Source organism: Dioscorea cayenensis, chromosome 18 (assembly GCF_009730915.1).
Source record: "Dioscorea cayenensis subsp. rotundata cultivar TDr96_F1 chromosome 18, TDr96_F1_v2_PseudoChromosome.rev07_lg8_w22 25.fasta, whole genome shotgun sequence".
Taxonomy (NCBI): Eukaryota; Viridiplantae; Streptophyta; class Magnoliopsida; order Dioscoreales; family Dioscoreaceae; genus Dioscorea; species Dioscorea cayenensis.
The window spans coordinates 4,229,872-4,243,194 of NC_052488.1; the positions used below are offsets into that span (position 1 = coordinate 4,229,872).

At 34.5% G+C, this 13,323-nt stretch overlaps 1 protein-coding gene across 1 annotated transcript; it reads left to right on the plus strand.

Annotated features, from left to right (window-relative positions):
• The first annotated feature begins 1,139 nt into the window (after positions 1 to 1,139).
• On the plus strand, positions 1,140 to 8,148 carry LOC120282457 (pinin). Its single transcript, XM_039289277.1, has 10 exons — positions 1,140 to 1,325; positions 1,415 to 1,507; positions 1,597 to 1,659; positions 1,749 to 1,913; positions 1,990 to 2,103; positions 5,488 to 5,559; positions 6,486 to 6,569; positions 6,652 to 6,752; positions 7,093 to 7,177; positions 7,610 to 8,148. The coding sequence occupies exons 1-10, from the start codon at positions 1,248 to 1,250 to the stop codon at positions 7,979 to 7,981; spliced, it is 1,227 nt and encodes a 408-aa protein (XP_039145211.1). The 5' UTR covers positions 1,140 to 1,247; the 3' UTR covers positions 7,982 to 8,148.
• The last annotated feature ends 5,175 nt before the right edge of the window (positions 8,149 to 13,323 follow it).

Consider the following 13,323-nt stretch of genomic DNA (forward strand, 5'->3'; position numbering starts at 1 on the left):
TAGGTTTTTTTTTCTAGTAAGGTTTTAACGAGGCAATTCCTATATAATGGACATTCAAGGGGGAGTGTTATGAAACATTAAAAAATGAATGCCCATTATGTTTCTTACAAACTCCTCTTGACTCTTGGCGTTTCATTTGCCAAAAGTTTATTCGGTTTCAAATTTAAACCCTATATATATGTACCAAAAGAATGAAAATAATAACAATAAGAAAGAGAACTTCCTCTACTTTATGTTTGTTCTATGTTTGTCTTAATATATTATATAGTTTTATAACTAATAATTTTGTGTTAACCAAAGGTACTTTTGTTTTCAAATTTTTAAAATACACAATAGCTTATATATTCAAATATTCTCTTATTTAAAAAAAAATTGAGAACAAAATAAAAACAATGAGAAATTAAAATAAAATTAAAAAAATAAATAAAAACGAGATCCCAAACCACCCTCCGTAACAAAAATAAATATATTCATACTTTATTTGTAAAACAAATGATTATTGGACTTTGATAACAGATGGCAAAAATTAAAAATATATATATATATATAATAAAAGAAAATAAGAAATAATAAAATAAAGGGAAAAGTACAAAAAAAACCTATGTGGTTTCCGAGTTTTGCAAAATAAGGAATGAGGAATTTTTTTTCGATTCTATGATATGTGGTTTTCCAGATTTGCAAAAAAGGGAAAAACCGTTATCAAGCAATTAACGGTGTTAACTCACAAGGGCAAAATCGTCATTTTATTTAAAAATCAATTTATATGACATAGAAAAATATATTTTTTAAATTTATTTCTCTTCCAAAATTTCACTAAACAAGACAAAAAAAAACTTAAATTCCAAAAATCAAACAAAATCATGTTGAAAAATCTTGTTTTTTAAACCACATAGTGATTTTTTACATAAATAGACAATTTTGCTTGCTTAAAAGCCCTGGAAAAGTTAACGCAGATTAACGGTTTTTCCCTTTTTTTCAAACTGGGAAACCACATATCATCTGATCGGAAAAATTCCTCATTCCTTATTTTCTGAAAAAGCTCGGGAAAACCAGCATGGGTTTTTGTACTTTTCCCTAAAATAAATCTAGGTGTCTAATAAACTGGACGGTCAGGATAATTCCCATTGTTATAAACCAAGCAGGCACAATTTCCACAGGAAAACCTCCCGGTCTCCGCCGCAAAGCCAATCCAAGCCCTCGAGCACTGGGGGCGTTCAGTTGCTCTACCTGGGTTCCGTGGAAGAGCAATGGCTACCGCCTCTGCGGAGAAGACGGAGGAGGAGCTCCGAAAGGAGATCGAAGAGCTCAATCGCCAGCAACGCGAGGTTCTCTACTTCTAATCCTTGCCTTCTCTTCCCTTCCCTCTTGATCGCTGAATTTCTAACTCATCGGAACTTCATCTTCTTCTTTGTAGATCTCTGAACGTCTTCGTGATCCTCGTGGCCTTCGCCGTGGCGGCGGCGCCCGTGGCAGTGGCCCTCTTCGGCAGCGCGGGCTTGTGAGACCGGTGAGCGCAGGGCTTATTTTCCACTCTACTATTTCCTTTTCCGTTTCCTTTCGATTGCGTTGTTTGATTCAATCTTTGATTGTTTTCAGGCGGTGGATGAGCCGGAGGACCAGCCGTCCGCGAAGAGAAGGCTCTCTTCGGCGATTGTCAAGGTACTTCACTGGAAACCCCTAGTCAAATCTATAGAATTTTGGTATGAATCTTTGAACATTGTTTAATTCGATGAAAATATGAATGAAAGATGGAAGATGGAGAAATCAAAGAGGATGTAGGTGTGGGAGATGGTGTGCAGGATGCGGGTAGAGCAGATGTGAGTGTTATTCCATCTATTGCAGAGGAGAGGCTGGTCAATCCACAGGGCAATGGCCGTTTTAGAAGGGACACTGACCTGCGGATGGGGAGAACTGTAATCCTTAATTCAGTGGCTTTCCCTCTTTGTTAGTTTTTGGTGTTTGTAGATGTTGATTTTCGGTATGGTGCAGGAGATTGATGATCAAATCAAAGAGCCAGCGCCAAGGGTGTTCCCAAAAAATGAGGACCCAAGTTTAGTAAAGAGGAATAGGAGGATGCTGGGGCAGCTATTAGGCACTCTGGAGGTACTCTATATCTCTGTCAATATTATCTTACTTGGTTAAACTTTAATTATCAGGCTCAATGATTCAAAATGTATCCTTAGTCTGTAGTATCTTCTTGCCTCAGTTTAAATTTTAACTTTGCTGAAATTCTAAATGACCAATGTTTTAGGTGTTGGCTGTATGGTTATATGGCTTTGTAAGTGTAGAAATTAAAATAGCATGCAGTGGTTTGTTATAAAGGCTTTTAACTAATAAAGAGATGAACTCTAGCTTATTATTTTGTTTGTTTGTTGAATGTGATGGTTTTTAGAATTTTCCTCATCGACCATCACTTGATAATCATGGTTGCATGATAATTTTTGCATTCTATCAATCTGCTCCATTTCTTGAAGCTATATAATCAAGCACAACAACTGGTAGAATTATCAATTATCAGGTCAATTTCTAAGATCATTGTCTTCTTTAGCCTAAATTTGAGTTTTTTTTTTCAGATTTAATACTAGAAGATCATAATTGTAGGAATAATTACTAAAATTATTAATTTTCTTTAGATTGTGATGGGCATCAAAGAAGATGAACCTCTTGGAAATATTGAAGTCAAATGTGAGCTTTTCTGATAGAAGTTGGCTGATAAAAGGAACAAGATACTGATTTTATTGTTCTTCTAACAATGATTCGATCTAGTATCATGAGTGATACAGTTATGTTGAAAAGTTGCCTGTCTGTATAAAGAGTTATGTATATGAACTTTTCTTTCAATGTCTTTGCAGCCTTAATTTAGGTGATTTTTGCATGGAAGACATTATGATCCGTCTTTCTGTCAGATAAATTATGGAGACCCCCAACCAAAAAAAGAAAAAAAAAATCCCCTTTTAGCCACATAGCTCGTAAGTAGCTCTAGAAGTTCTGAAAGATGTGGATATTTGCCTCCGGTGAATAAACTTTAATCTTGAATAATTACTTAGGAAAGGAAACCTACTCTAAACTGCAATTTACAATCTGTTCTAAAAGCTAATGATAAGTGTATTATGCATAAGCAAGCAAGGTGATTTATTATAAATTTAACTTTAAACAATGATATTAATACAATTCATTTCTATGAATCCTTTGTCTTCCGTCAGACATCTTATATGTCATTTGACCTAGTTGATCAATAATTACAACTTCTCTACAAACACCCTTCTTGCCAGTGTGGGATAATTGTTGGTTTTTGCTTTAAGTCTAGAGGATGGTGGCTGCATGGTTTATGTTATAGTACAATAGTTTATAGAATTTGATTTGGTCGTTCTGAGTGGTGAAACTGCTCAGTCTTCATATTGGGATAAATTGACCTTTTGTGCTTCTAGATTGATGAGGGGGCTACTATCAAAGTTTGCCATTGAAGTTTACAAGTATATTGGTTTTCAGAAATGCGCTTTAGTAAAGTGGACACGAATTAATGTGTTTTACCTTTGTATTGAGATTTTTTTTTTTTTTCTTTTTTAGCTTTCCTAATTTTTCTATCTTGATTTGGTAAATATTTTTTTGTGCCTCTTTCAATCATTTAAATTTTGGTTTACAGGTTTCAATAATTGTTTTATATGTCATTTATTTGACTTCAGTATCTTCTTATACATGATGTGGGGCTGAGGAAGTCATTAACTTCTATCAGCAAATGTTCTAGACATCTTGTGTCTGATCCTGCATTTTTAGTAACAAGAGGAACATTACATACTTTCCTTCACCCTTCTAAATCACAATGAGATTTGAGTGTCTCATAAGTCCACTGGTAGGTTCGAGGTGTAGAAAAGATCTTAGGCCCATTTGTATGCTTGGTCCTATTTATATTGTCTTTTGGATATGGAAATATTCTATCAAGGCTATGCTATATGCAATACTTATGCTTTCTATTTGCACAGTAAGATTTTTAACATTTATGACCTTGATGCCTAAAGATAATTACAAATTTTGGATTACTAAATGTATAATTCTTTTTTATTGCTTATTTGATAATGATATAATAGACAGGATTGCATGAATTTTGAAGAGGCTATAATTTGTAAGTCACAATTTTCCATAAGATGGAATTCCTATGCACGGATGACTTAATAGGAATATCACTGATATTTCATGTTGAGCTGCAGCCTGCAGCCATCCTATGTTTACTTATTATGGTTCCTTAAACATATGTTGCATGATTGCCGCTAACAAGTTATGATCAACTGGCTTGATTTTGCTCGCACTGTCTAGTTAACAATTTGAATTTTGGTTGTTCGTTATCATTGGAGGATCAAGTTTAATTCATTATATGTTTTTAGATTTAATATTTTGGTTGTTAGTTTTAAAAGTAGCTGTTACACAACACTTGATCTTGTTATGCTTTATATATATATATTTATTTATTTATTTATTTACGGCTATGATTCTCTTGTGCATATTTAAGAACCAAGTTTAATTTATTATATGTCTTTAACTTAAATTTTGGATATTTGTTCTAAACATAGTTGGTACATAACAGCTGATCTTGCTATGCTTATGTTTTTATTTTGTTTATTTTTTATTTACAGCCATGATTCTCGTGTATATTTAATTTTTAGGTTTGCATTTAGTTTGGATTCAAATGAGTTGGACTAGGGGGTTTGAAGTTGGAATCTACTTTCGAGGGAGAAGTGCTATACTAAGTTGGCCTAGCTCTGACTTAATTAATACTAATTAAAATAAACACATTTAGTGATTGATAATTATTAATTGATAAAAAATTGATGTTATTTTATAAGTATATTTATTTAATTAAATAAATTTTCTTATAAGAGTTATTCCTGTCCTACCTATTCTAAGTTATTCCATTTGGTTAGGGAACTTGGAATCACTTGGTCTGAAGGCTCACCTAACAACCAAATAGGTTGTTGAGGAATAGTTCATTATGAAAGCCAATTGGATCATTCATTTATTCTTGCTTCAACTTAAACCTTTTTACTACCAATTTGATTGTGGTTCATTGAGAGATGGCCTTGTTAATAGAGATGATAATTCTTTGCTTCTGTCATTAATGGTCATAATAATAGTGTTGATCATGGAGCAATGAGCCTGGGTACATATTGAACTTGTGTTAATTGTTGAATTTCAAGAATTTTTAAAGTTCGTTAACTGAAGGCAACCTAAGTATCTATTAAACTTATTACTTGTTCATTTTTAGCACTCGTACTACTGTTGGTTGTTTCCTGATAGTTGAAACGCATAAAAGGTTTTGCAAGTAATTGAAATTAATTTTGTAAGTTGATGCTTATCTGCTGGTCATTTCTTTACAGTAGCACAAATTGATGACCATTTCTTTGGATCATCTCTTCCTTCTTTGGTTCCTACATGTAATAATCACACATATATTCTGTTCAGTGGTGGTTCATATATAGCTGCTTTTTTTCCCAGAAATTCCGTGAGGAGGACAAGAAGTTGTCAACGACAGAGGCATACATGCGCAGATCAGATTCATTAAAAAGAGTGAGTTTGGCTCAACTTATTTATTAAGCTATTAAGTCTAACGTGTTCTCTGAAATGTTTCCATTTCTAAGTCCTATGCCATTATTCTCAAGCCATGTTGTGTGTTTCTTTTAAATTAATTATTGACTATAATTTCGTCAATTTGGTGGAAGATTTGGTAAAGGTGTGACCCTCTTTTTTAAATGGAAACAAATGAATACAATTCAGTGGGAATCAGTAGATGCTTAATTAACAAGAATATACCTTTATTTTCTCTCTCCATTTATGCATCTCTGATGGGAATAAAGTTGATCAGTTGTGTATAATGGGGTTTGTGAATATATGCATCCATATACATAGATTATGTATATATATTAACAAATTATTTAAAATTTTATCACTGGTGATTCTCTTTGGAAAATCAGTTCAGTAGGTGTAACTGTGTGGGCTATTGTTGAGAAGAATGAGAACCAAATACTTTCAAGTTTTCCACAAAAGAAAATTACTGTTGAAAATCTTGCAGGGTAAGGGTGTGCTGGTTTTATCATCCTGGTGCAGTTTAAGCCTGTGATTAGGAGGTTGTTATCATTCACACAAAATTAGTTGGCAAGGAATTTTTTTTTCTATGCATGGCAACACACTCTTTTTTCTTGTCATAAGTTTGCTGACAGCCTGTCAAAAACATAATCACTTTGTCATGTTTCTTGAAGACTTTTTAAAGTATCTAACATGAGTTTAAACCTGTAGAACTTCCATCTAAATTAGATATTTGTGGACTTCCTTATTGCAATTAATTCCAGAACTTGCTTTATTAGAGAATGGTTTAGTAGATTAGTTCTTTTTGTTTTTATTATGTATGTACTTTATTGTCTGCTTCATGATCAATTTATGATGCATGTGAAGTGTTGTTTATTATATATTTATTAAACATTTGCCACTGAAAACAGGCTGAGGAGAAGGCACGTGAAGAAAGTGAAAGGCTTCGACACCAAGAGCGTGAACAAATTGCAGAAAAACGAAGACGTGATCTGGTTCTTTTCGATCACCCTTCTGCACATTTGAATTGTTGTTGTTTTCCGTGCTTGTTTTATGTAAATTTTCTCATACATGCAGACTCTTCGAGCTCGTGTAGCTGCCAAGGCAGAGGAGAAGAAGCTGGAACTGCTGTACCTTCATTGGTCTGAGCATCATAAAAAGCTTTGCAATTTTCTAAGGTATAGGAAATGTGGTGAACGATTTTTTGAAGATTTGTGCTTCACTTTTCCTTTTAAGTAAGTGCTTCATTTAGGTGTCACTGTTATTTTGAATTTCTTTATTGTTCTTTATGTTTCTTTCTATTACTAACTTCTCAATGCAATGCAGGTTAATTTTAATTTTGGCCCAAAAAGTGTCAATATTGACAAATTTAGTTGAGACAGATAAGTTTCTGTTTGTATGCATAGTATTGAAAAATTGATGGAACTGGGAAGTTCCCAACTGCAGCTTATTGCAAAATAATTGTATTGATTTGTGACAATTTCATAACAAATTTAATCTGTTTGACTGTTTGATTAGGACTAAGGCACAACCTGCAATATATTACATGCCAGTCAAACCATTAACAGAAGATGAGGTTGTACATGAGAAGCTAAACGAAGAGGTATGTTTAAACTTGCAAGTTGCTTTTCCTTTAATTTTAGCTAGGTCTTGGCATTTTCCCTCCAGGCTATGTTTCTTGGAAAGGATACATTGCCAGATTTCATTCTACAGGAAGGTTCCTCATAATCTGAATGGTTTTAGAAGAAAGGTTTAAGATACTGGTTTGAAGTTGCCAATTACAACTTGCCAATATTTTAATCGGGATAATTTCCATTTTCAACAAATTAAGTTACAGGGCCAGTAAGACCATGGAAAAATGATGTTTATAATTGTTAGTATCTAATTAGAGGTTAGAACTAGTTGAGTATGATTTAAATAAAATACCGTTAATCATTAAATGAATGCTGCATTGCTAAATAATCTCTCTTAATTAGTATGCTCAAAATTTCTTTATTTTTTCTCGGTGAAAGTGAATCAGTTTGCATGTCTACAGTATTTTATGGAATGGAAGTCCACACGAAGGGCTGAGTTATCGGAGTATCAAAAGACAATTGCAGAGCAATATCTTGCAAAAGTTGATGCAGACTTGGAACGGTGGCAAAATGCAAGAAATGCAAAGAAAGTAAACAATCTAGCAAGTCTACAGGAAACTATGGATAAAGAACTTGAGACACATAGGCTGGAACATGGGCCAAAGAAAAGGAGGATCCCTGGAAGCAATGACGAAGAAGAGGATGTTGAAGATATTGCTGTTGAAGATGAGCTGATGGATGAGGACCTTGAGGCGCACGAGAGGATTGAAGGCGAATCTTCCAAGCTGCCAGACACAGGTAATGGCAGTGCAGGCAATGCAGAGATGCAATAGTTGGAGTAAGTAATGTTTTTATTTTTTTCTGCTTTTGCTTCTTGTTTGGAACTAGTGTTAGGATGGATTATGGTTGTGGGGCATGGGGATTACCCCTATTCTGTTGAACTTACCTTTAGTTTGGTTTTTGTTGGTTGTGTTAAGAAGCATAGGCGTTTTTATACGAAGGTATTAGAATTTCTGGAATTTTATTAGATTTGACAATTATTCAAATTTTTTAATCCTTTTGATCCTCTATATTTTTGATCTGCTTGTTATATTTGTTGTTCTCATTCTCAATGGTTGTGCTAGGAAATATTATATGATTTGACCGGTGATGTTTGTTTTTTTTTTTCCCAAGATGGATAGTTAGGCCGCTAAGAAATGCATGGTGAGCATAAACCTCGGCGAAGCAAATGGGGGTGAGTGGGTGGGCGCTGGACTATTATTTATCAATATGTGCATGGCCCATTAAAAGGACAACGAAAGTTATTTTTTGATTTAATTTTTTGAATAAAGCATACTCATGAAACTATGGACGCCATGGAAATTGTTTTTAAATTTAACAATTTTTTTTCCTTTACCTAAACATTTTTATTTAAAATTAAAAAACTAAGTTTTTATTGTTACAACATGTTTATAATTAGTATTTTAGATTAAAAAAAACTGTTTTTACTAACAAATTTATGTCATATGGTAAATAGTTGAAAAGGGTTGCATGTTTTATAAATTAATTACAATAATTATAATATTTAGATTGCGTTAGGGCCAATTATATTTGGATAATTTTGATATAAACCACAATGTTTTAGCTAATAATTTTCCCTTAAGTTTATTACAAGTTCTGGTAGATGTTGGGTGTCATGTTGAAGGTTTTCGCTTCATAAAATCAAGACATATGTGGACCATTATAGGGGTTCTAAATTTTCTTGTTTGATAAGGTTTGAAAATTTTTATGATATATTTTAAAAATTGTTTTATACTTATAAATATTGTTCATGTATTCTTGCCAATGTAGATGAATATCTAAAATGGTGTTTGAAACTCACCACAGTTGCACCATCATGCTCTCAAATCAATGTAGTGATTGGTAGCTATACCGTCATATTGCGGTAGTCTCATTTCATCCAACCATGAAAGAATTTTTTTCACAATTAAATTAACGGACATAAATAATGTATACTGCTTTGTTGGTTTTCCTGAATTGTCTTCATTATTGCTTTAGACAATATTTAACATGATACAATCTGAGCTTGAGTTTGAATACTTTTTCTTAAAAACAATTCAACTAGTCAAAAATAAGTTGATTTAACCAAAGTTGTTATAGAAAAGTCCCTTGTTCTCTTTAACATTGAATTAGCACATTCAGCAAGATTGGTAGTCATATTATTATACTTTTAACCTTCGTTGTTAAATGTTTGAGCCCATTTTTGTCATGGTATGTTATCTAACACCTCATCGCTTCTATGTCGTAGTGTAACAATAAACCGTAGTAGCAGTTAAACTCATCACTAGTTTTTAAATAACATCCTAATCTTCATTAAAAAATAGGACAAGTTTAATCAATGCAAGGATTCTCTTTTTTTCTTCTTGGGGACGGCTGCCAAGCTCTCCCTTTTCACATTTCTGGGGTTGGAGTGAATCTATGGTGCAAGAGCACGAGCGGAGCGGAGGTTAGTTAGTGGGAGTTCATCAGAGCATTGTTGGAGTCTTTTGCGAGGTAAAGAGGGGAGTCTTTCATGGCTTCTTTATCTTTTGTTTTCCATAGTCTTGATTTGTATAACTATGAGGGGCTAACCATTCTTCAGTGCCCCGGATCTATAAACTTGGATGTTTTATGTATTATGTTGACTATTTGGTTTTAATATCTATGGAGTTCTATTGCGTTCTTGTGTTTATTTGTGTTGCATAACGTGGCGTGCTTGATTTGCGTAGTTGCTTGTGTAAACCTTGGCGTGTGTGGATTACCATAGTTGTGATTGTCTTGTGTATTTGCAAAACTTGGTGTGTATGAAGTCCGTAGTTACACTTGTAAAACTTGGCGTATTTGAGAGCCGTAGATACAACATTGCTTTTGAGCACTCGCAGGAATCTTATAATGTACCTGATAGATATTAGAAGCAAATCCACACACATTTCTCCAGGGGATTAGGATGGGGCACTGCTTTATCTCTGTGTTTCTGACCTAGTTTATTTCCATCCCTTACCTGTCATCCTTCAAGGCGATCTAAATAAACAAATTTTAAAATCAGTCGAGAGCACAGATCTCGAGGTGATCTAAATATTCAAATCTCAAGATCAGGCGAGAACACACTTTTCGAGGCAATTTAAATACACAAATATCCAGATTAGCCTAGAGCACAGATCTCGAGGCGATCTAAATATACCCAAATCTCAAGATTTGCCGAGAGTACAGATCTTGAGGTGATCTAAATATTCAAATCTCAAGGTCAGCTAAGAACATATATTTCGAGGCGATCTAAAATACCTAAATCTCAAGATCAGCTGAAAACACATTGATTCGATCTAAATATACAAATCTCAAGATCAGGCGAGAGCATAGATCTTGAGGCGATCTAAATATTCAAATCTGAAGGTCAGCCGAGAACATATATTTGGAGGCAATCTAAATACATTAATTTCAAGATCAGCCGAGAGCACAGATCTTGAGGTGATATAAATATTCAAATCTCAAGGTTAGCTGAGAACACATATTTCGAGGTGATCTAAAAATGCCTAAATCTCAAGATCAGCCGAGAACACATTCTTTGAGGCAATCTAATTATACAAATCCTAAGATAAGCCAAAAGCACAGATCTTGAGTTGATCTAAATATTCAAATCTTAAGATAACGCGAGAACATATATTTCGAGGCGATCTAAATGCACAAATCTCAAGATCAGCCGAGAGCATAGATCTTGAGGCGATATAAAAATACCCAAACCCCAAGATCAGTCGAAAGCACATATCTCGAGTCAATTTCAATCCCAAAATCAACTATGAATACAAATCACGAGGCAAATATATAAATATATATATATATAATAAAATAGATATAGCAAATCAGATAAAAAAATAAAAGTATAAGAAAATCAAATCGAATTAAATAAAAAAAATCAAATCAGATTATATATATAAAAATAAATATATATAATAAAACCAAATTGAATTAAATTAGAATAAAAAAAAATTATTAAATCAGATAAAACAAATGAACAAGCAAAATGATAGCACTGCTCATGTATAAAAGTAAACTTGAGAACAAGCAAAATGATAAATTTAGGGTATGAAAACATGTATGGAAAGTGCAGTCATCAAATATCCCCACACTTGAGTTGTTGCTTGTCCTCAAGCAACCACCAAACACACAATAACAAAGGAGATAAGTGCAATGTTTCCGATCTCAGGAAAAAAGTGATAAAGGTTTTAAACAGAGGGAAGACAAAGGTGTTAGTAAAAACATGAATGAACAAAAATGACTATACTCTCACTTCCTAAACCTAGTGAGTGTGTTTAAAAACCCTAACTTATGTTCCCCACAGTCAGCAGAATTTACAAACGACACTGAATTCAAGGGTAGTAGCTTCATAAACCATAGAGGTAGCATTTTCCCCCGGTAGGTCGTCAAATACACATTTGTGATGCCCAAAATTTGACTACTTAAAAGCGGCTTTCACTCAACTAAGGTGATAGCTCTTTTTACCATTTTTTTTCACACAAGTAAACTTTTCAAGGCCATTGGTAGGGTATTCCTAACAAGGAATCCGACTTCCCAATTCATTAGTGCTTGTGTATTAGTAATGCGAAGTATTTTTTTTTTACATTGAGCATTATTTTTCTCTGATTTTATTGCTTATGTATGTGTTTTTGTGTTCTTTTGTGCATGCAGGGCTGTGGAGACAATAGTCAAAAAAAGGAACCAAAAGTAGATCGTAGATGCATTTTATTGATGAAATCTTGGAGTGAACAAACGCGGAAACACAAGTTGTGCGTGAAGACATGTGAGTGTATGGCAACCTCCATTGTGCTCAAGCGAATACATAGTTTGGAGGGGCACGAGGGCAGTAACACTCGTGTGTTCCGACTTGTGTATTACTAGCAAGACCTTCGTCAAATGTGATTTTATTGAAGACGCAACGTGATCTACCGCATGGATGTATGCCCATTAGTGTGGCCTCTTTGAAACGTGTGGAATCGGGAGTATTTTGGCGAAGTACTGTAGTAGTTTGATGTAGCAAATCAATGTAGCAAAGGCACTATAGCAGTTATTGTTCACAGCTCGCAGAAATTGAATTACTGAAAATTCACACGCCGTGTGGAATTTCCACACGACCGTGTAGATGCCCGATTCCATTCCTATTTAAGCCGCGATTTGAGATGTTTTGAAGAATCTTTTTCTCATCCTTTTTGTATCTTTTCCCCATCTTTGGAGGCGCTTTCGGCTAGGGTTTGGGGAGGCTTAGGCTAGGTCTTAGGAGTCGTTCTACGGCCTTCGACCACGCGTTCTTTTAGAAGATAGTTATTAGGGGAGCTTTCGTTGACATCGATTCGGCGAGGTGTGCCCTAAGCTTGACGAGGGAACTCTTGGAGAAGACGAGGCTGCTCCACAAGACCATCGATACGGACTAAAAGGGGGTTTTACTTATGGATTGCATGTTTTTTTTATTAGATTTCATTATTGATTGTATCTTACTCCATGAAGAACTAGACCCCTAGTGGGTGCTTAGACTTGTAAACCCTAGGATAATTTTGTTTCATTAACCTTTCATTATGTTTCTTTGATTAATATTTTTAATTGAGTTCCAACCTTCAATGCTTGTTGAATTGATTTTCCCTTAGAGTGACATTAGGGTTGAGAATCTATCTTTGTAATCTTTGTGGATGAGTGACACACCATGAGAGATAAAGCAAGGTTGGAGAGGGTCGAGAGGGTGAGTCGAGAGTTAGCGGAAGGTCCCCTTTTCCTTCCGATTGTACCGCATTGACAAGTGCTTGTGTGATAAGAATGCGAAATGTTCTTTCCTTATGATGAGCATTACTTTTATCGGGTTTTAACACTAATACGTGTGTATTTATGTTACTTTCATGCATATAGGGTTGTAAAGCTGAATCTTAGAGAAAGAAGCCAATGTAGACCGTGAGTGCACCATTTGGAGGAAATCTTGAGAAGTGTCAAACGCGAAGACATAAGTCGGGTTCAAGATGCTAGAATGTGTGCCAACCGCCTTGTATTCAAGCTAGCACAATGATTTTGAGGGGCACAGAGGTAGTCACATTCTAAGTATTCCGGCTTGTGCATGTGTAACAAGATCTCCATTAACGCAGCCGTTCATTGAAGAAGCGAAGCAATCTACGATGTAAAC

Excerpts from the sequence above, each read along its gene's own strand:
- LOC120282457 (XM_039289277.1), top strand. The coding sequence starts at position 1,248 with ATGGCTACCGCCTCTGCGGAGAAGACGGAGGAGGAGCTCCGAAAGGAG. Across the intron at positions 6,570-6,651 it reads AAAAACGAAGACGTGATCTG|ACTCTTCGAGCTCGTGTAGC; the intron begins GTTCTTTTCGAT and ends TCATACATGCAG. Across the intron at positions 7,178-7,609 it reads ATGAGAAGCTAAACGAAGAG|TATTTTATGGAATGGAAGTC; the intron begins GTATGTTTAAAC and ends GCATGTCTACAG.